This window comes from Ursus arctos, unplaced genomic scaffold (genome assembly GCF_023065955.2).
Source record: "Ursus arctos isolate Adak ecotype North America unplaced genomic scaffold, UrsArc2.0 scaffold_6, whole genome shotgun sequence".
In the NCBI taxonomy this organism is placed as follows: Eukaryota; Metazoa; Chordata; class Mammalia; order Carnivora; family Ursidae; genus Ursus; species Ursus arctos.
The window spans coordinates 14,459,551-14,484,255 of record NW_026623078.1 but is presented as its reverse complement, the minus strand read 5'-3'; the positions used below and the strand labels follow the sequence as shown (position 1 = coordinate 14,484,255).

Here is a 24,705-nt window from a genome sequence, read left to right as displayed (position 1 = left end):
AAGAATCAGCCCAAGACACAGGAAGATACATCTGGATCTCTACAAATGAACATCTCCAGCGCTGAATATTGAGGTACGAAGCAGGGAGCCATGAATCCACCCACAGATATTGGTAGATAAACAAAAGGGGGAGGGAGCCGACATGCTTGAGCACCAGGAAGCAGTAGCCACTTGCACTGGGGAGCAGGCCTGACTCGAGGACTGGCACCCACGAGAGAGCAGACTGACACAGTGAGCCGGGGAACGCGCCTACTAACAGACTAAAAACCGAAGCACCAGAGCGCTAACTGGAACCAGACTAAAACCGGGAGCTCGGGAGCAGGAGTGCGTCCAAACTGAAAACCAGAGCTCCAGAGCACACACTCAAACTAGACTGAAACCGAGAGCTCGGAAGTGCGCACACACGACTACACTGAAAACTGGAGCTCCAGAGTGCTCGCTGGAACTGGAATGAAACCGGGAGCTCAGGAGCATGTGCTCAACCAGACTGAAAACCGGCACTCCGGAGCGCACATGAACCGCACTGAAACAGGGAGCTCAGGAGTGCTCGCGGGAACCAGGGGCGGCTGGCAGTGTTAGAAGCACAAAGGACAGAGATGTGCCGGCCCTGGAAGTGAGGGTTGGGACACTGGCTATGGGGCACACAACAGAGGACACTGCAGGGTTTTTAGCGGCACCGACAGAAACAGAGTTAAAGTGGCCAAGAGAGCTCAGTGGAGAGCAGACTGCGATCTCTCTGTTTTGAGACAGAGGCTAGGATATGGCCACTGCTGCTTTGACTCTCAGAAGAGTCACAGAAAAGCGCCAGGGAAAGTCGCCAGAGAACAAAAGCTGGGAAATACCAGCTCACATTGTGCCCATCCTCATCATCCCTTGCAGGGGACAGGGTGACTCTACCCAAGCAGGGTTGCCTGAGTATCAGCACAGCAGGCCCCTTCCCCAGAAGGAAGGCTGAAAAAGCAAGAAGCCCACATCCCTAAGGTCCCTATAAAACAAGTGTACATTGCCTGGGTCCTGGTCAATAATTTGGGCTCTGGGCATCCCCGCAACCTCTCCTCATCAGAATGACGAGGAGGAGAAACCCCCCCAGCAAAGAAAAGATAATGAGTCTGTGCCCTCTGCCACAAAACTGATGGATATGCATATAACCAAATTGTCAGAAATGGAGTTTAGAGTAACAATGGTCAAGATGATGTGTAGGCTTGAAAAAAATATTAACAAAAATATTAACGAGAATATAGAATCTCTAAAGACAGAAATGAGAGAGAATCTGGCAGAAATTAAAAATGCTATGAATCAAAGGCAGTCAAAACTAGATGGTCTGATGGCCAGGGTAAACGAGGCAGAAGAATGAATTAGTGAATTGGAGGATGGGATGGTAGAAGAGAAAGTTAAAACAGAAACTTGGCACAAAAAAATCCAATCTCAAGAATGTAGATTATGGGAGATTACTGACCCAATAAAATTCTCATTCCAATGTCAGAATCATCGGCATCCCCAAGGGGGTGGAGAAAGAGAGAGGTCTAAAAGAGATACTTGAACAAATTGTAGCTGAAAACTTCCCTAATCTGACAAACGAAACAAGCATTCGTATCTAAGAGGCAGAGAGGACCCCTCCCAAGCACAATGAGAACAGACCTACACCACGTCACGTTATAGTGCAATTAACAAATATTAGATCCAAGGATACAGTATTGAAAATGACCAGGGGAAGAAAATCGTTATGTACAGAGGGAAAAATATCAGAATAACGTCAGACCTGTCTACAGAGACCTGGTAGGCTAGGAAGGGTTGGCAGGGTATTTTCAAAGCTCTATCTGAGAAGAACATGCAGCCAAGGATCCTTTATCCAGAAAGGCTGTCATTCAGAATTGATAGAGAGATAAGGACCTTCCAGGATTGGCAAAAACTGAAGGAATTTATAACCACCAAAACCAGCCCTACATGAGAGGGGGGGGTTCTATAAAAGTAAAAAAAAAGGCCCCAAGAGTGATACAGAACAGAAATTTACAATCTATAGAAACAAAGACTTCACAGGCAACATGACATCATTAAAATCATATCTCTCAATAATCACTCCCAATGTGAACAGCCTAAATGCTCCCATAAAATGCCATAGGGTTGCAGATTGGATAAAAAGATATGACCCATTCATTTGCTGTCTACAAGAGACTCATCTTGAAACTAAAGATACATCCAGACTGAAAGTGAAGACATGGAAAACCATTTTCATGCCATTCGTAGCAATTCTCATATCACACAGATTAGATTTTAAACTAAAGACTGTTGTTAGAGATACAGAAGGACACTATGTTATTGTTAAAGGATGTATCCAACAAGTGGATATGACAATTATAAATAAATATCTATGTCCCCAACAGGGGAGCAGCTAGATACACAAGGCAACTCTTAACTATAATAAAGAGACATATAGATAATAATATGTTAAGAGTAGGGGACCTCAACACTCCACTCTCAGCAATAGAGAGATCACCTAAGCAAAAAATCAACAAAGAAACAAGAGCTTTGAATGACATACTGCACCAGATGGACCTCATAGATATATACAGAACACTACAACGTAAAACAACAGAATACTCCTTTTTTTTGAATGCACATGGAACTTTCTCCAGAATAGACCATCTACTGGGTCACAAAACAGGTCTCAACTGATACCAAAAGACCGAGATTATTCCCTGCATATTCTCAGACCACAATGCTTTGAAACTGGAACTCAATCACAAGGAAAAATTTGGAAGAAACTCAAACACTTGGAAACTAAGAACCATCCTGCTCAAGAATGATTGAGTAAACCAGGAAATTAAAAATCAGTTTAAACAATTTTTGGAGACCAATGAAAATGAAAACACTTCAGTCCAAAACCTATGGGACCTTAGGACCTGCAAAGGCGGTCCTAAGAGGAAAATACATAGCTATCCAAACCTCACTCAAGAGAATAGAAAAATCTAAAATGCAGTTTTTATATTCTCACCTCAAGAAGCTGGAGCTGGAACAGAGGAACAGGCCTAACCCACGCACAAGAAGGCAGGTGATCAAGATTAGAGCAGAGATCAATGAATTAGAAACCAGGAGCACAGTAGAGCAGATCAACAGAACTAAAAGCTGGTTTTTTGAAAGAATAAATAAGATTGATAAGCCACTGGCCAGACTTATTCAAAAGAATAAAGAAAGGACCCAAATTAATAAAATTATGAATGAAAGGGGAAAGATCACGACCAACACCAATGAAATAGGAAGGATCCTTAGAAACTTTTATCAATAGCTTTATGTCAATAAATTAAACAACCTGGAAGAAATGGATGCCTTCCTGGAAACCTATAAATTACCAAGACTGAAACAGGAAGAAATTGATTATTTAAACAGACTGATTAATTATGAAGAGATTAAGCAGTGATCAAAAACCTCCCCAAAAACAAGAGTCCAGGGCCTGAGGGATTCTGTAGGGGAATTCTACCTAACACTCAAAGAAGAAATAATACCTATTCTTCTGAAGCTGTTTCAAAAAATAGAAACAGAAGGAAAACTACCAAGCTCATTATATGAGGCCAGTGTTACCTTGATCCCCAAACCAGGCAAAGACCCCATCAAAAAGGAGAATTACAGACCAATTTCCCTGATGAATATGGATGCCAAAATTCTCAACAAGATCCTAGCTAATAGGATCCAACAGCACATTAAAATGATTATCCATCATGACCAAGTGGGATTCATCCCTGGGATGCAAGGGTGGTTCAACATTTGCAAATTGATCAGTGTGATAGATCATATCAACAAGAAAAGAGTCAAGAACCATATGATCCTCTCCATTGATGCAGAAAAAGCATTTGACAAAATACAGCATCCTTTCCTGATTAAAACCCTTCAGAGTGTAGGGATAGAGGGTACATTCCTCAATTTCATGAAAACCATCTATGAAAAGCCTACACCGAATATCATTCTCAACGGGGAAAAGCTGAAAGCCTTTCCCTTAAGATCAGGAACACAACAAGGATGCCCACTGTCGTTGTTATTATTCAACATAGTACTAGAAGTCCTTGCGACAGCAATCAGACAACAAAAAGGGATAAAATGTATCCAAGTTGGCAAAGAAGTCAAACAGTCTCTCGTCACAGATGACATTATACTCTATATAGAAAACCCAAAAGACTCCACCCCCAAACTCCTAGAACTTAAAGAGCAATTCAGTAAGGTGGCGGGATACAAAATCAATGCTCAGAAATCAGTTGCATTTCTATACACAAACAATGAGACTGAAGAAAGAGAAATTAGGGAATCCATTCCATTTAAAATAGCACCAAAAATCATACGTTATCTCGGAATTAACATAACCAAAGACGTAAAGGACCTATATTCTAGAAACTACAAATCACTCTTGAAAGACATTGAGGAAGACACAAAAAGATGGAAAAATATTCCATGCTCATGGATCAGAAAAATAAACATAGTTAAAATGTCTATGCTACCCAGAGCAACCTACACTTTCAATGCCATCCTGATCAAAATACCAATGACATTCTTCAAAGAACTGGAACAAACAGCCATTAAATTTGTGTGGAACCAGAAAAGGCCCCAAATCGCCAAGGAATTGTTGAAAAGGAAAAGCAAAGCTGGGGGCATCACGTTGCCGGATTTCAAGCTATACTACAAAGCTGTGATCACCAAGACAGCATGGTACTGGCACAAAAACAGACACATAGACCAATGGAACAGAATAGAGAACCAAGAAATGGACCCTCGGCTCTATGGTCACTAATCGTTGACAAAGCAGGAAAAAACATCCAGTGGAAAAAAGACAGTCTCTTCAATGAATGGTGCTGGGAAAATTGGACAACTATATGCAAAAGAATGAAATTTGACCACTCTTTCACACCATACACAAAGACAAACTCCAAATGGATGAAAGACCTTGATGTGAGACAGGAATCCATCAAAATCCTAGAGGAGAGCATAGGCTGCAACCTCTTTGACATCGGCCACAGCAACTTTTTTCATGACACATCTCCAAAGGCAAGAGAAACAAAAGAAAAAATGAACTTGTCAGACTTCATTAGATAAAAAGCTTCTGCACATACTATCGTTTAATAGTATGTGCAATAAGTTTCTATTTTTTTAAATGTTACCAGAAACTTGTCTAACATTGAAAGCAGTAGATTTTCTTTCTTCTAGAGATCAGTACAATAAAAATTAATTGAAAAAAAATATGAAAAAAAAAAAGCTTCTGTGCAACCAAGGAAACAGTCAAAAAAACTAAGAGGCAGCCCATGGAATGGGACAAGATATTTGCAAATGACACTACAGATAAAAGATTAGTATCCAAGATCTACAAAGAACTTCTCAAACTCAATACACAGGAAACAAATAAACAAATCAAAAAATGGGCAGAAGATATGAACAGACACTTTTCCAACGAAGACATACAAATGGCTAACAGACACATGAAAAAAGGTTCAACGTCATTAGCCCTCAGGGAAATTCAAATCAAAACCACATTGAGATACCACCTTACACCAGTTAGAATGGCAAAAATTGACAAGGCAGGAAACAACAAATGTTGGAGAGGATGTGGAGAAAGGGGATCCCTCTTACACTGTTAGTGGGAATGCAAGTTGGTACAACCACTGTGGAAAACAGTATGGAGGTCCCTTAAAAAGTTAAAAATTAATCTACTCTATGATCCAGCAATTGCAGTACTGGATATTTACCCCAAAGATACAGACATAGTGAAGAGAAGGGCCATATGCACCCCAATGTTCATAGCAGCATTGTCCACAATAGCTAAATTGTGGAAGGAGCTGAGATGCCCTTCAACAGATGACTGGATTAAGAAGATGTGGTCCATATATACAGTGGAATATTACTCAGCGATCAAAAAGAATGATAACCCAACATTTGCAGCAACATGGTCAGGACTGGAGGAGATTATGCTAAGTGAAATAAGTCAAGCAGAGAAAGACAATTATCATATGGTTTCACTCATTTATGGAACATAAGATGTAGGAAGATCAGTAGGAGAAAGAAGGGAAGAATGAAGGGGGGTAAAGAGAAGGGGGAATGAACCATGATAGACTATGGACTCTGAGAAACAAACTGAGGGCTTCAGAGGGAAGGGGGTGGGAGGAATGGGATAGGCTGGTGATGGGTATTAAGGAGGGCACATATTGCACGGTGCACTGGGTGTTATACACAAACAATGAATCATGGAACATTGATTGCATCAAAAACTGGGGATGTACTGTATGGTGACTAATATAACAAAAAAAATTATTTAAAAAAATAGTATTTTAAAAAGATCTGCGAAGAAGAGAAGGAGATATTTCGGTAATGTAAGAGTAGATTGAGGCTATTTTTAGAGTAGGAAGGACATAAGCATACTTGACAGATTGAAGGCAAGGATTAACTAGAGTCATCCTGGAGATGGATGGAAGAGTAAGGATGGATGATGGAACACAATCTTGGAAAATGGAAGAGGCTGTGATCAAGACCACAGACAATTTGGTCTTTGCAAAAAAGAGAATTTCAACAGGTCAAGAGAGAGGGGCTAGAGAAAGGGATTTTTCTTTCATGTTTCAGCTAAATATCTAACATCTAGCTCAGAGCAGACATCAGCAAATGCCCTTTTACTTTTCTTTTTTTTTATAATAATTTTTTATTGTGTTATGTTAGTCACCATACAGTACATCCTTAGTTTTTGATGTAAAGTTACATGATTTATTACTTACGTATAACACCCAGTGCACCATGCAATACATGCCCTCCTTAATACCTAACACCTGCCTATCCCAATCCCCCACCCTCCTCCCCTCTGAAGCCCTCAGTTTGTTTCTCAGAGTCCATAGTCTATCATGGTTCATTCCCCCTTCTCTTTACCCCCTTCCTTCTTCCCTTTCTCCTCCTACCAATCTTCCTATTTCTTATGTTCCATAAATATGTGAAACCATATGATAATTGTCTTTCTCTGCTTTACTTATTTCACTTAGCATAATCTCCTCCAGTCCCATCCATGTTGCTGCAAACGTTGTGTAATTGTTCTTTCTGATGGCTGAGTAATATTCCATTGTATATATGGACCACATCTTCTTTATTCATTCATCTGTTTAAGGGCATCTTGCCTCCTTCCACAGTTTGGCTATTTTGGACAATGCTGCTATGAACATTGGGGTGTATATGGCCCTTCTCTTCACTACATCTGTATCTTTGGGGTAAATACCCAGTATTGCAATTGCTGGATCATAGGGTAGCTCAATTTTTAACTTTTTGAGGGACCTCCACACTGTTTTCCAAAGTGGCTTTACCAACTTGCATTCCCACCACAATGTAAGAGGGATCCCCTTTCTCCACATCCTCTCCAACATTTGCCCTTTTACTTTTCTGCCCACAAAGGTTTTTGGCTTCTAAGGAGTGGACCATGCCATATTCTTTTGGTAATCCTCCAATAAATAAGTAATGATTGTTATCTGGAACCAATAATCACTTTGTTTTAATTCTTAGCCTTTCTAAGAAAATTTGCTCCTTCTGAAAACTTATCTGCTTTCTGTAGTTTATTCTGTATTGAGGTTTTGGTTTCTGTAGTTTATTCTATATTTAAGCAACTCTATTGGCTTTTTTGGATAAGAATTCATATGTGAAAATTTGGTGCTCCAAATGTAGATGTCATTATAAAATACTTCAACTTTTTGAGGAAAAAGATCAAGTTAAATTGTTTTTAGGGACTTTTGTCCACAGGAAAGCCAATTATGTCAGCAGGGCACTGCTTAAGTTTGCAATTCCTAAACTGCCAAATGGAGTCAATGTGAAATATTACCAAACTCCAAGTTTCCAGTCCACCAAAAGAAAGAAAGAAACAAACAAATAGGGAGGGAGTGAGAGCAAGGAGAGGGTTGGGGATGGAGAGGAGGAGGAGATAAGAATAGAAAAATAAAAAGAAGAAAGTCATACAAAGTTGTGCCAAAACCAAAATGACATGCTGGCATCCATTTAGCTAACGGGTAATAATTTGTAGCTCCACATGAATATCTAACCTTTCAACACTGAAAAGGCCCAAGATAAACGTTCCTGTTATTCCTTACATACTCACTGCCTTACTCTAGCCCAGCCAACCTAGTCTTGGCTCCCTCTCCTTCTTCCTCCTACTCCAGCCTCCAGACATTTTTCTACGCAGACCCTCCCATGCCAGCAAGAGCCACCTACCAACCATCTGCCTCGCTGCCTTCCTGCCCTCATTCATCTGAAGAATTTTCTTATATCCTACCCCATCAGGAAAACAACCTCAGTTTGTGGGCAGGAACATAAAAGTCTGCCTCTGATAAAGAGAAGTGTTTCTATAAAGCATTTTAATTTTTAACTCTTTCAATCTCTACAGTAACTTCATAAGGCATTATTGTACCCATTTTACAAAGGAGGAAATTCAAGCTTAGAAATTTTAAGTGATTTATCCATATTTCCTTAGATAGTAAAGGTCAGAATTGGAGTTCAAATATAGATCTTCTAATTCCTGTTGATATAAATTGTTCTTAAAAAGGAAAAAAATGGATTATGCTTTCAATTCTAGGAACATAAAGGATTTTCAAATGGTTGTGAAAGTGCCCTATGAGCTCATAATAAATATTAAACCTATTCATCTACAAAATGAATGGACTTCATGCAATAGTAAACTAGAAGTAGGAAAACACTTTCTAGGAGTGAAGGGCTTAGCTACCAACCTTACCCAAGCAACAGAGAATACTATTTAGTGTTTCAATTTGCAAGAATGCAATAAAAAAGCTCAGCTAAATCTCCAGGCAGGTTTATAAGTAAATAATAACCATATAAGATACATGGGATGCCTTAATGATGTCTCCAAGATGCAAATGATCGCAAGGGAAAATCAACAATGAATGTCCCAAGAGAAAGCAGCAAATATTAAATGAATTTCAGCAAAGTCATTTTTATTAAATTTTCATGCTTTCAACAGATATTCTTGAGTGTCTAATCTATGTCAGTCAATGGATAAGATTCAAGAGTTAGCAACTAAATGAGGTCCATCCCCTGTGGTATAGGAATTCTTCTCTGCCTCCAGTCTTCAAACTTCCTGCTATAACAGACTCTGCTCTGATTTTTGATTTGGTCATTTTGGGGGTATGAATCATTTCCTTCAGCCTGGTTCTCTATGACATTCCCAGTGCTCCTACAGGGCTGACTCCATAATCTCTGGAGGGTAGCTACCAAAATTAAATTACTACAGAGCTTGACATCAATTTGCAGGCCCTTTTTTGGTGCTGGAATCATCTCTATACCACTTACTATCAAGTTCTCTTTCAAGACCTATGATTGCATTAAGAAAACATCACAGCCACCCACATTGTCACATACAACATGGACCAGTTATATAAAAGAAAGATTTTTGCTATCCTGACAATAATAAGGTAGTCAATGTCTTAACACCACTTGGCTGATGGCTCTTAAGTTTCATGGATGTAGTCACATGACATATCATAGGCTCAAAGTCACATTTACATTAGGCTAGATCCTACTTCTCTATAGCAGATAGTAAAAATCACAGCCACAAATAGAAGATTTCATAGAGGGATAGAAATTTCAATAAAATAGAACAAAATATGATAAAGATAAAAAGGAATAGCACAGGACTTCTGGAATGATGTACTAGGCTCTCCATAAAAGCAGTGGCAAAAATCATTAAAATCAAATTTTCAAGAACTCTGGAACTTAATCAAAGACTTTCAAAAATCTGAAAAGCATTCGTTCAAATGAAAATGATGAACCTTGGTAAGAACAGAAGGGTTTGTGAAATAAGTCAAGCAGAGAAAGACAATTATCATATGATTTCTCTCATCTATGGAACATAAGAACTAGGAAGATCGGTAGGGGAAGAAAGGGATAAAGAAAGGGGGGGGTAATCAGAAGGGGGAATGAAGCATGAGAGACTATGGACTCTGAGAAACAAACTGAGGGCTTCAGAGGGGAGGGGGTGGGGGAATGGGATAGGCTGGTGATGGGTAATAAGGAGGGCACGTATTGTGTGGTGCACTGGGTGTTATACTCAACTAATGAATCATCGAACTTTACATCAGAAACCAGGGATGTACTGTATGGTGACTAACATAATACAATAAAAAAACATTTTAAAAAACAAAGAATTTCTATTCCATCTTAGGGAATGTAAATCATAATAATCTTAGCAAGCAAGTTATAGCGTATCAATTTTACCTTGAATATATCTGCACTGTTAGGATTAAATAGCTGATATTTCCCAGATCCCAAAATAATAGGACCTGAACATGTTGTTTCTCCATAGACATAAAGGGATACTGTCGCCGTGGTGCCAGCATTTTCAAGATCCCCAGTGACAATGGTCACCTTCCAATCTCCTTCTGCAAAGGAAAAAGGAATTTATATGAAATTGTGGAAGAAAACTATATTAATATTAGGAAATGAGAGATTCTACCTAATCTACTTAGGAAATGAATAATTTGTGAAATCAAAAAGTATTAAAATAACTGCTAATCATGGACTCCCTTTTGGAAGCTAGCATGTGGAAAAGCCTTGGAAATAATAGATCATTTTAATTACAAAGCAAATAAGCAGTAAGCTTTTTAGGATAGCAGATATTTTGGGGAAAAACACTGAATTGGAAGCATTTAGTACTAGGTATTTGGCTGGAAGATTTAGGAGTTTATTCAGACATCACTGTCAAATCGTTGGGTGGGAACTGATGACAGACATATTGATAACCTGACATTAAGGTATTATCTGCACTAGGGAATAGCCTTGGCAAGCTGGGGCTGGTAATAGTTTGGTGATCCTAGCAGAATCACGGTGAGGATGTGGAAAACCCAAACACAAAGTAAAAAGAGCTAAAAATTCTTTTAAAAAAATTTCTGGAGTCCCCTAAGTGTTGGAATGAACCAACAAGTAAGGAGTAAAATATTGTATGTAGAGCCTAGCAGAATTGGGAGGGTTTGGGAGGGGGAAGATGAAGAAAAGAGGTATTTGAAACAGAGGAAGACCATGTGTCGTGTAAGCACAATGGATCATCGAGCTTCTGCCACAGAGATTCTGGAAGCACAGGAAGGTTGAGACAAGCAGAACATAACAGAAAATATCTTTTAAGAAGATCCACAACTTGTTCTGTGATAGGCTTAGTTGGGAAAACAAGTACAGATGGCATTGATTTAATTATTTGGTGCACTTTGGAAAATGACACCATCAACCCCAAAGCAGCAAAACCCTCTCCACGTGAGCCCAGACCACGTAGTCAAGAGTAACAAAGGATAGAGTCCTGCCTGCTAGAACTCTCTACTCATTACAACTGATCCCTGGATTACAAGGGCAATTCAAAGATGTCTTTATTATTATTTTCAAAGCCTCCATAAACACATACTTCCTTGAGTATTTATTACATTTTCAAAAGGGGATGAAGACCATTCTGAATATCTGAATTCTCAGTAAGTCCCCCACTCAGGTTATCTTTCCTTTTTGTACGTAACGCCCCTTTCCCCAGCTCCCAATCCAGCCACAAAGATCACTGGAACATCTCTAATCAGTTTGACAAGACTTGCATCAATTAGGCTTTGTATAATGTTGCATCTGTTACTAAAGATGGAACTTAATTAAGCCTCAGTACCAAAATGCCAAAGGAAGGACACAACTCAGAGGGGTGCACTCTACGATTTCCACCCTGTAGCAAGTTTACTTTGAGGAATTTCAGCTCATTTTCAGTGGGAAAATTAGAAAACATGAAAATTTCAAACTATAATCTCACTGAGAATCCTATCATGATATTAATTCTTATAGAAAGCCTTCCACCTGTGCTTTGATGCATAATTCAACAAGTTAAAGTATCTCTTTTCCTGTTCTTAGATCTTCTTTTCTATCTCATCTCTATTTCCTTCCCCAGCCACCTGGGCCTGCCCTGGGCTTTTTGTACCATGATATCATGGGGAGAGGGACGCAAATGAGTTTGCATGTTGGTTTGGATATCTTGTTTACTACAACAGAGACAAATAGCAATGAGCCAGTGATTTATATAATATTCTTATGTTCTTTCCTTTTGAAATTACCATGTCACACAACATGAGATTTAAAAGTGGAATAACCAATGAAATGTTTTCTGTGGTGATTTTTTAAATTGTCATTATTCTTGGCATAATTTTCCTTACTAGCACTGGAAAAAATAATTATACCAGTATTTCCTATGGTATACTTCTAAAATATGATAATTTAAGTTCTCTAAAAATATCTCACTATAATATGAAATAGTTAGAAACATTTGTAGAAAATATCATAGAGGTACAATCTGAGTCTATATTTCAAAGTTCCACTATCCTGCAAAACAGCTTATCAGAGCTAAAAATATGTTTATAGTTTTTATATCTCTTATTGTGTGTCACAATTACAAGTTTCTAGTTCTCTAATTTTCTATTGTGAAACTACCTTTACCAAAAAAAAAAAAATCAAAGAACATGAGTTCAGATATTCTAAGTGTCTCTTTTCTTTCTTTCCTTATAGCTGCTGTCTGTTCAACCCCAGGAGTTATACCCCCAAAATACTGTAATCTGCTAACCCCTTTAGAAAATCACTTCTATTAGCTCAAAGCTCCCATGTAATTGAAATCTGAATTTTATCTTGTATTTACCAGTGTTTTAAAGGTTTAAAAAAAATGTGACTATATAATAAGCCATTGCTGAGAATCCACCTTAGACTGTCCCATTTTATTCTCTTTTCATTGGCTCTCAAAGCTTAAATTTGGAAAGACACTATAATAGTTAGCCTCCATTTGAAGAAATCCTGCTACAGAAAAAAGAAAGCTCTTCTTGGAGACTACGTCCTAGGAGGCTTATTTTTCTTTTGTGTTAAAAATATTTAAAAGTAGTCTAGATATACTCCATGATCTCCAAATAACCCAACAATAAATTTAAATTTCTCTTTATTAATAAAGTAAGTTTTAACAGCAGCTTCCACTTCACCAATGGAAAGTATGTGTTCTGTATTTGCTATTCTTATATAGCTAAGTGCAATCAGTATATATAAAACTGAACTAGAAAATCCTGAATTTCAGGATATGATGCTATGCCAACAACTGGAATTCAATTAATATTTGTTGACCAGCTGATTTACAAGCATTAGTGTCTATATTATGTACAAGCATGTGATAGATATTCAACAGGCTCTCTATGGGACCATGTGAGTCAAATTATGAAAACAGACTTGACAGTTTATAAATCTTACCTAATACCAAATTTACTGATCACTCACTAGCAAGCCATAGGCTAAGCATTCTTCCTTTGGAGAGATCACAGACCAGGGGTTGGCAAATAATGGCCCATTGACCAAATCCAGCCTGCCACCTGTTTTTGTAATTAGTTTCACTGGAACACAGCCACACTCATTTGTTTATGTATTTTCTATGGGTGCTCTTGTGCTACAACAGCAGAGTTGGGTAGTTGCAACAGAGACCATATGGCCTGTATGCATTTTATCTATCCCTTCATCATAAAACTTTGCTGACTCCTGCTCTGTATGATCGATATAACTCAAAAGTGTCCTCTCCAGCCTCCATGAGAACATGGACTTAAGTCATGTGAGATTTAAACAATTCAAGCACAGCTATCAAACCCCATTGATTTCCTAGTTTACATCCCAGTCTCCACTCATGCCTCCATCACTCCATAAATACCAGGTTGATTTACAACAGACAATCTAGACAGACCAGGCATATTCTGCTATGGCAGACTGCATTATTTAAAGGCCTTATTGAGATCTCCCAACCCACTTGCTCTTTTGCAAAGTGACCATTTTACCTCTCTATTACGAGGTAGAGTCTATTTTCCCTGATCAAATCTGGGCTGCCCTCGGCCAATATTATGCAGCAAAGTGACATTCTGGGACTTCTGAGTCTAGGTTGGTCTGGGTCTGTTAGAACACTCTCTCAAGATACTCCCTCTCGGACAACAGGAGTTGTGCTGTGAAAACCTAAGGCATATGGGAAGGCTTCATATAGGAAGTTAACTCAAGCTGAGCTGCCGGTGTCATCAACCAGTGGCATGGGTGACTCATCTTGGAAAAACAGCCAGCCATAGCTTAAGATGTCTGTGCAAATGGAGTACTATCAGACTAAAATCACGAAAGTTTCTGAGCAAGAATCACCTGGCCGACCCACATCGACCAACTGAAAGGTGAAAGACAGTAATCAGTTACTGTTTTGAGCCACTAAGTTTTGGGTGGTTTCTCGTAAAGCAAGGGAAAACGGGAAGAGCTGCTGAAAGCATTTCACAGGTAAAAGTTCTCTGTTATCTTTCACTTATAAATACCATTAGTGTTTCTACCAGGAGATCTTATTCTTAGCATGTATGCAGGGAGATTTGACTGAGGCATCTCCTTCACTTCCCATGAAAAGGGAAAAAAAATAGATTGTAGGTCTACTGTTAACTGTTTCCTTTCCAAAGTTTTCTTATTAATTGGTGGTTTATTTTTAGGAAAGCACGAGTGCATTATGTTGGTAAGCAAAATCCCTATAGCTAGTAAAGTTCAATAGCCCTTACTTAGATCTTAAAATTTATCTTTACCTTATTTTGTGTATTCTGTTACAGGGGTTACACACATTTGCCTTTGCAGCTCAGAAAACTTACCCCGTTGTTGAATATAGAAACATCTGTGTCTAGACACATTTTCAGTTACTTGGCAACTACCCACTGAATACTCAAAGAAATGTAAGGAGGATGCATGTAAATTAAGCTCTGACCATGTAATTGTTAGTTCAGCATACTGAGGAAAAAAACTCCACAAAGCACATTAAGTCATCATAATGCACAGTAAAAACTATGGGACAGGCATGCTTTGCCTGATGATGCACCAGGTAGTAGGCACATTCCCATGCCACTTATATTAAAGGACCAGGACACAATACGATGCAGTGAGAGTGACAAGACTTAATGCACCTCTGCAAATTGCAACCTCCCACTGCTCTGATCGCAATCACAGGTAGATTAAAACAGACTCAGAAGAACAATACCACTATGCATCATGAAGCATGTGCCTGGCTCTTACTTGGTGGAGAGGTTGAGCATGTGGCAAGGAAAGACAGAGGAGAGCTGCAGGCAACTCGGGAACAAAAGCCCTAAAGTTAACCAGATCCACTCTCTCACAAAGCTCTGTGAGGCTCCCCCAGACTCTAGGTGATGAATCCAAGAATTCCTTCTACCCTCATTCCCTCTGCTCCTTGAGAGAGGTCGAAGCAAATACAACTTTCTCCATCTTTCTATTCAGGGCAATATTTTAACATTGCTCATAGATTGCCATGCCTGTCAAATGCTTAGCTCTGTTCACAACATTGATACCCCCTGCCAACAGCACCCTTTCAAAGCAGCCTCTGGCCCCTCTGAAATCTCTCTCACACAGTTACTCACACACCGTCCTTCAGCTACCTTGAAGGGCTTTTTCCTACCTCCAGGGCTTTGCCTGAAAGTCACTTCCTCCAAGAATCATTCCTTCCAGTAACTAGAAGGAACCCTTCTCTCCATATCTCTGTTGGACCCTGCACACACTTCAACCCCGGGATACAAACAAGTTCCATCTCTCTGGCCCTCAGATCCTTATTTACCCATGCAGACTGTAAGCCCCTCAAAGGGCAAGTTCAGGTCTCACATGTCTCTGTATCCCCAGGGTCTAGTACAATACTTTGTACAGAGTCATAAAGTGTTTGGGGATTCATTAAGAGATTTTGAAAAATAAAGACTGCATGTGTGAGAAAGGATATGCAAGGCATTAAGAATGCTTTAGCACAATATATAACTATTTCTCAACAAAGAATAAGTGCTTCTGATTATGCATCATTAGGGTCATTTTTTGTACACAGGACAAGGACACTGTCATTTGCCTCATAATTGGTCTTGTTATTAGCACAAAGATAATAGAAACAATATGACCTTGTATCACCTAAATTTTGAAGGGCATGTAAATATATCTCAATGAGATTTGGCAAAGATATTATAAACAAAACAAATTATTACTTTATCCTAATTTTTTAATAATTTTATCTCCAAATAATTCTATGTATATAAACTCACAAATCCTTCAAAATACAACCTCATAAGAGGATCATGAGTTTTTTAATTTTTTTTCAGTACTTTACAAATATTTTTATTCTTCCAATAGACAAATATCATTAATCCTATTACACACACAAAGCAACAGAGAAATGTGCTCACTACCACAGGAGTTAGGATAAATTTGACATAGAATTAGAAACAGTTATGCTTCCTGGAATAAAATGGTTTCAAACAATACTCAATTTTCCTCACTTTAAGTCTGGAAAACAAGCATAAAACACTATCAGAAGTGAATCTATTATATATTTTATATTGATATTGGTTTAGGGTAAATGGTTTGTCATTTCTATGGTTTTGTTTATTATTTATTACTGTGTGTGGCATGTTTACAGGGCTGAATAGAGAAGAAGCTGCAATAGAGACATTTCTTGGCCGTGGGGCATGTTGCCTGCTCCAGCCCAAATGCTTGTGCAGTGGGACTGCCGCTGGGTACTCAAGACCCTTCACATCTTTTACCACAAGGGAAAACGAAGTTTAGACATTACCACTGATTGGATATGTGAGGTGTACAGGCCCTGGTTAAATGTTTTACAGATATTATTTTTACCTAATCCTCACAGCAACTCTAATGGTTTCTATTATCGTCTCCATTTTCTAAGAAAGAACCAAGGCACAGAGAAATTCAGTGACTTCCCCAAGCCATGCAGTGAATAAGTGGTGCAGTCTAGATTTACAATGTGCACTATTAACCAGGATGTTCCGGAGCCTCCCTGCATGTTGGAACTTGTTGTATATCGCTGATAAGTTAGGATAATGACTCTTTACTTCAGTTTACTGTGAATCCTCTGCCTCTCTGTTTAGTATATTCAACTCCACTTCAAATCTTGATTCTTGACGGGGGGGAGTAGCATGGTGGCTAAATGGCAAGCTCCTGCGGGGTGTCCCAGGTTCCCTGTGACCATCCTCAACCTGGATGCCAGATTCTCATCAGTGGTACTTCTGCCTTGTCCTCATCCCAAATTCCCCTCAAGTTTAACCTTCACACTTGCTGCTAAATCTCTCCATGCCTCTACTGATCATCCACCTTACCACGGCTAGAAACCTTAGCTTGCTTCTCTGAATATTTGATAACAACTCTCAAGGACTTCATGCTCTGGCTTCCAAGCAACCACTTAGGTCTAAACCTACCTTCAGACCCACATCACTGGCACAATTAGGATAACCAGTCATGATCCTCAATTATAGAATTCAAGTCTTGACCTACATATGCAGTCTACATGAACTACCCTCTACCATTTCTACTGCTGTGGTTATCTATTGCTATGTAATAGACCATCGGAAAACTGAATGGCTTTAGTCAACAATAATTAATTCTTTGGCCAATGAATCTGCAATCTCGGCCAGACTTGGCAGAGAAAGTTAGTCTCTGCTCTATACAGCATCAGCAGGGGTGGCTCAACAGCAGACAGAGGATCTGTGTTCAAGATTGCTCTCTCATGGGAGTGGCAGGTTAGTGTTGGCTGCTGGCTGCTGGCTGCTGGCTGCAAGCTCAGGCAGGGCTTGGGGAAACAGGCTTTGTGCCTCTCCATGTAGACCTGTCTATGTGGTCTGGGCTTGTTCATATCATCATAGCTGGGCTCCAAGAACAAACATCCCCAGAGAGAGGGCCAGGCAGAAGCACTATCACATCTTTGACCTACTAGTATATGGCGGAAACATCACATGGCATAAATTCTGTTCCACATTATTAGTTGAGGCAGTCTTAAAGGTCTGCCCAAGTTGATTCCACCTTTTGATGGGGAATTGGCAAGGTTCTGGAAGAGTACATGGGACAGGAAATATAGTTACAGCATTTTAGCAAATACAGTTTGCCACATCTACCTTTCCAGACTTGCGCATCCCAACTCCTCAGCCCCCTTTTCCAACAGAATCACCATTCTCTAGGTCAGTGGTTCTCAACTGGGGGTCACTTCCCCGCCCAGGAAACATTTGGTGAAATCTGAAGACATTTCTCATGGTCACAACTGATGGCTAAGTGCTATTAGTATCTAGTGGGTAGAGGTTCAAGGATGCTGCTAAATATGGTATACTTGACAATCCCCACAACATAGAATTATCCAGCCCAAAATGTCAGTAGTCTCAAGGTTGAGAAACCTTGACTCAGACTAAGTAAGAGCTGTTTGATTAATCCTATTTCACCACTAACTGTACTATGCTTTTTGTGAATTATCTCCAAATAGAAATTGGTTGAGAGTAGGCTCTTTGTGGCAATGTGTCTGCAGATCTTGTTGAATATTCTGAAGATACTGAGATCATACTGTTGTTTTAGTGTCAAATCCACTATATTCAGTTACTATGTTGAATTATGGGTATTTTGTGTCAATCAGGAAAAAATATGAACTAATATTCTAGAATCGATGCAGCATAAATGACTATCCGAACACTGACCATTTACTGTCAGGAGAAAATGAGGCAAAAGCCAAGCAGAGGGTGTGAGAAGTACTGAGGTGTTTCCCTGGTTGCTCACTTAACTCTTCCTGGCAGACCCATGTCAAACAGCAATCACGGGAAATATCTGGTCTCTGATGAGAATTCCCATGCGCTCACCTTCTTCCTTCTGGTTCCAAACTTGTCCCCACATTGACTTCTCTTTTCCCATTTAGCCGCACTGGAATTGTTAACCAAGTTTCAAGCAATGTATGTTGGGATTGATGAGGCAATCCCAGAGAGAGTTTCTCTGGCATCTCAGCTGCACACATCACGGGCACTTATCTGGGACACCAACTCCTCAGGCCCACCCAGGTTCCCAGGTACCCACAGCATGTCTTCCCATCCAAGAGATGAGACTGACCAAAAAAGTAGAAGGTTCCGACACAGAGGCAGGTGATCACTTCTTTATCCACACAACTACAAAAACAATGTGCCATAAATGATCAGAGCAGGGGGCAATTCAAAGCCATCTACACTTGATTTGGAATGCACGATACTGTTTTGAAAGAGTTTTATTGTTAATTGTGTTGAATTAATAATTAAATTTTACTTTCTTTCCTAGAGCAGACACTATGGATAGTGAGACCTGCAATCATATATAGAAAATAGAATTGAGAAAGAGAAAATATTTTAATAATCTTTACTCCAGATAATCCACCAAGTTGCTAACAATCATGCTACAAAGAGTTGGCATTTCCTATAAATAAATACCTAAGTGCTCAAGAATTTTACAGTCCCTCAAGTCAGAAACCCTTGAGAGCATGCAGGAAGCTCAGCCCTTTAAAGTGAAACTGTTTTGTGTAATGTTTAAGAGCTGAATTCTAATACCAGTTCTTTCATTTACTACTGTGTGACTTAAGTTTTCCATACTTTGGCCAGTTTCTTGCGATGATATTTTTAAAGCCCTGTCACCATAATACAACTAAATTCTGGGAAAATTGAAAAACAAAAGCAAACTTTTTGGTACATTATTTTATTTCCAAGAAAGTAAGAAAAATTCCCCACTGCCAAATAATAATAATAATTAATAAAATTAATAATAATAATAATAATAATAAAGGGGCCATCTGCAGAAGTGGTGAGTAGTCAGCACTCTGGAAGGCTGGAGTTGTGCTTGTGGTAAATGTCAAATGTCAATACCCTGGCCAGGAGATGGGAGGCTGCAGCCACATAAGGCTGGGAGTTGGACCTGAGACTTCTAAAGTAAGAAAAGAGGGTCTACACCCTTAATGAAAGATTGGGCTCCAAATACTCATCAGCAAAGGAAGCCTCACAGAAACTTGATTTGTTTCTACAAAGGTTCTAAGTGAAAAAGGATTACTAAGGATAATAACAATAATAAATTAAATACATCCTTTCACTTGCATCTGGAAAAAGGTTAAAAGCCAAAGATCAAAAAATACAGCCTAATCATCTAGAAAAACAATACAACAAAATAAATCCAAAGGCACAGATGATATATACACATATATAATTACACACACATTCCTAATGACTAGGGACAGTTAGAAGAAGTTCCTTTAAAGAACAGTATGGACTCTGGAGTCAGACTATTTGGATTCAAATTCCAGATCTGCTATCTGCCACCTGTGTGACCTTATATGAGAAAAAGAAAGAAGAAAGAAAGGAAGGAAGGAAGGAAGGAAGGAAGGAAGGAAGGAAGGAAGGAAGGAAGGAAAAGAAAGAAAGAAAGAAAGAAAGAAAGAAAGAAGAAAGAAAGAAAGAAAGAAAGAAAGAAAGAAAGAAAGAAAGAAAGAGCATGTCCTTTAGTTTCATCATCTGTAAATGGAATGATACTATCTATCTCATGGGTTATTGCAAGGATTAAATAAATATATCTAAAACACTTAGACCCTACGTAGTAAATGCTATATGAGTTCACAATTAATGTTGCCATTACTGCTTCTATTCCATATTGTACCATGGACCTAGATAGCATCTTAGGATAAGAAAATGTGTCATTATTCATATATGATATGGCTGTCTTCACAGAGCATTCAAAGAGTATGTAAAAATTAATTAGAATTAGAATTAATTTAATGTATTTATTATTATAGAATTAATATGAATTTATTAGAATTTAACAGCAAGCTTACCATAATGACTAGCTATAAGCATTATACAAAAGGCATTGATAATTGTTAGATAATTCAATCCAGCAATGTACATTAAAATATTATCCATGGCCAAGTTCAGCCTAACTCAGAAATGCAGTTTTACTATGATAAATGATTTCACCTGTATGAATTATAAATATTTATGTTTATAAGGTGTCAGGTTTGGGAAACATGTCTTAAATAATTGTGGGAATTCATTAAACACGGCCTGGAGTTAATGATGGCACATAATTGTATTTATTGTTAATCGCCTCAAAATGAAATTAAATTAACTCAGCTGATTCCTTCTTTTCCTTTCTACCATTAAACTGAAACAACATCTTGGTCTACTTTCATCCCACTGCAGCTATACAGAAGGGCATGAATTACATAAACATGTTTCATGTACATTCAAAATTTAAGACTCACATTTGTTCTTCAACACTCTTAACCACAATGTAACACTGTCTCATCAGATTAGACTACTTAACTTCCCAAGGTTTTTTCCACACCATAAACTAGCTTATTCATACAACTATAAAACTACTAATGTATTTCTAGAATCAGATCCCAGGAAATATTAAAGATCACATTCTTCAGAATTTAAAAATGAAATAAAAGAGAACCATTCACAGACAAATAAGGATAGTGTCCCATGAACTAAGGTCTGTGATTAATCTGCATTTGCACTATAAAAAATAAAGACATTTCAATGAGACCATTAAAATAAGCTAAAACCATAGAAATGATTAATTATAAGAAAACATTTTAAAATAATTTATTTAATCAAATTATACTAAAAAAGTGTATCTGCCAAACTCCTTGGTAAACATGTCTGCTATATAATGCAACTTCCTTATATTTGGTATCACTAATGTTGATTACATGGTTAATATTATTAACAAAGGACTGTCAACATTTTCATCCTTATTTAAAATCTTTAGTTCAACACTATTAGCCTAGGGACACCTGGATGGCTCAGTCGGTTAAGCATCTGCCCTCAGCTCAGGTCATGATCACAGGGTCCTGGGATTGGGTCCCAGGTCAGGCTCCTTGCTCAGTGGGGAGCCTGCTTCTCCCTCTGCCTACTGCTCCCCCTCCTTCTGCATTCACTCTCTCTCCCTTCTCTCTCTGATAGATAAATAGAATATTTTTTTTAAAACTATTAGCCTGTATTATTCATATATACACCAAGACCTGAGATTAATGGTTAATTTTTCTACTTAGAGTGTCATTTCAAGTTTATCATTTACAGGCTTACTATAAGACATAGAACTTTTGAGGTCCCTTAAAATCACTAAGAGATTCTAGAACAGTAGTAAAATTACATTACAGTCTGACACAAGCACAGCTTTTCCCCTACACATAACTAAAAAACAAAAAGTAAAATATAATCCAAAATACAATTTCTAATATAATAAATGCAAATGCTGGTTATCAGAATGGACATAATATTTGTGTCTCAGTGGCCACATCCTAATCAATACAGGAATATAAAAAAAATGTTAGCATTAACCCTTTCCTAGTTTCAAATTGCCACACAGTACAAACATTTTGGGGAACATAAAGGTTTGTTAACTTGGTATGCATATTAGTAATTTGTATTTATCCATCTCATTCAGATCAGCATTAAAATGTAAATATATTAATAACGATTGCAGGTTGATTTGAAGAACATCTAATAGAAAAAGCTAACCTCAAAAGACTTAAAAAGAAAACTGAGAACCAATATGCAAAATTTGTTTTTAAAAGAAAAGGACAATTAAAAGAAATTAATCATTTGGAAAATGATTACTTCACCCATATATTTAAATTATTAAAGGGAAAAACATTTGGGGCTAAAGTTGCTTATGTTTGTTTCTTATAAATCAAACCATAATATAATGCCTATTCCTATACTCATTTTAAATATTTTTGGATCAATAGTTTAAACTCAGTAAGAATATACTAAAAAATGTATAAGGCAGGTAATCTTGAAACAGAAATAGATCATTTCAGATGATTAGAAGATGAAAAGTGGCAACAACATTTACCATTTGCTTCCTCTTGTATTTTAGGTTGATGATTTATTTGCATTTCTGCAAAAATAAAAGTGAAGTGCAGTTAATAATAGATCTGCCTGATGACATTATAAGTGGGAGAAAAAGAAATGTAAGTTAACTCTTTAATGGTAGCATGGGGTGCTTGGGTGGCTCAGTTGGTTAAGTGTCTGCCTTTGGCTCCGGTCAGGACCTCAGGGGCCTGGGATCAAGCCCTACATTGGGCTCCCTGCTCCACAGGGAGTCTATGTCTCCCTCTGCTCCTCTGCCCCCACACTTGTACTCTCTCTCTCTCTCAAATGAATAAATAAAATCTTTAAAAAAAAACCCTCTTTAATGGTAGCAAATCCTTAGGTTTATTTTTAACCTACAGTAGGGCATATAATGTTGCCAAGACACATCTTTACATATGCTTTTATTCTCACTGTGAGGAATAATGATAAATCTGATGCAAAGGGTAAACTATCAAAAGGGACATTCTGGGAGCAACTGGGGAATGTTCCATGACAACAGGTTGTATCAAAATCATTTTGTAATATTCCATTGTGTGTATATGTATGTATGTATGTGTATATACACACACACACACACACACACACACACACACATATATATATATATATATATATATATATATATATATATCTCACATCTACTTTATTTATTCATCAGTTGATGGACACTCGGGTTGTTTCCATAAAGAAAGAGAGAGACAAACCAAGAAACAGACTCTTAGCAATAGAGAACAAACTGATGGTTACCACAGAGGTGGTGGGTGGGGAAATGGGGTAAATAGGTGGTGGGGATTAAGGAGCGCCCTTGCTATGATGAGCACCAAGTGATGTATGGAAATGTTGAATCACTATATTGTACACCTGAAACTAATATTATACTGTATGTTAACCAAATGGAACTTAAATAAAACATTTAAAAAATCACCTTGTATTTTCTTCTACTAAAGATTTCATTAATCCTCACCTTGAAGATAAAGTTCAATTTCTGAATGAATTATGCCCTGAGACATAAAGGGAAGCCATCTGAGGAAAAAAAGAAAAAAGAGAGAAGAAAAAAGAAGAAAAAATTAATTTTTGCTTTTCTCAATTTTTACAATAAGCTCAATTCTGCACTAATTTTGAACATTAAAAGGTAACTATAAAAATAGCTTTTTATGAAGTCAAACAATCCAATCTACTGCGAACTCATGAATGTGGTAAGAATGATATCATAACTGTGGCTTGAAGAATGAAACACACAAACTGCTAAACCTGCTAACCATCTACCTCTCCAGGTTTATCAGTCACTAACACTCGTAAATGCACCTGGGCCTCCAGCAGAGCACTGCCCTACCGAGTTGTAATGAAGGCAAGGGCTGGTCTAAGACTTTGAGCCTGATATCTGGGCCTGGCTAGAAGTGTTGACCATCCATTGGCACAGAAGAATGAGTTCCTTCATTTTAAGACATCCTCTACAGAGGTCACTGTCTTGCTTTCACATGACTTCCTTTAATATCTCTTCTTCAGTGGCTCCAAAAATAGTGGTTCTACCTTAAAACTTGATGAAAAAATTACCACTTTGGAAAATGTGCTTATGCTAAGTAATAGTTCATCCTGGCAGTTTCCCTCTACATCAGCCAAACTTCTGTGTTAGAAGCTCCATTTTGTAGAAAAAGCCAAGGCTGAACTTAGAAAACCGACGTTATCAGTTTCAGCTTTGGGATATTACCCTCTTGAAGCTTTGTTTCCTTGACTAAATTATTTGCCTCACAGAGCTGCTGTGAACTTGAAATGAGTAGTCACATGGTACATAAATGTTACTATTTTATCACAATAACCACAGTTATTGTTATCCCACATTCAAACACCCTTTCATTCCTTCCATCCATCCACCCACCTATTCAATAAACATTTAGAAAGTGCCTTCTGTGTGCAAAGCCCTTTGCTAAGTGCTGGGATACAGGAAGAACAGTAGAGACAGGAAACCTGAGCTGGAAGTGCTTTCAGTGTAAAATGAGGAAAT

At 38.2% G+C, this 24,705-nt stretch overlaps 1 protein-coding gene across 1 annotated transcript in view; it reads right to left on the bottom strand.

Annotated features, from left to right (window-relative positions):
• Nucleotides 1-24,705, bottom strand: part of RP1 (RP1 axonemal microtubule associated) — a 345,533-nt gene that overhangs the window by 70,012 nt on the left and 250,816 nt on the right. Inside the window, exons 23-25 of the mRNA XM_044390380.3 lie at nt 23,668-23,726; nt 22,684-22,728; nt 10,225-10,388 (exon numbers count right to left, since the gene is read on the bottom strand). Coding sequence (XP_044246315.3) covers nt 10,225-10,388; nt 22,684-22,728; nt 23,668-23,726 — 268 coding nt within the window. The remainder of the gene's footprint in view (nt 1-10,224; nt 10,389-22,683; nt 22,729-23,667; nt 23,727-24,705) is intronic.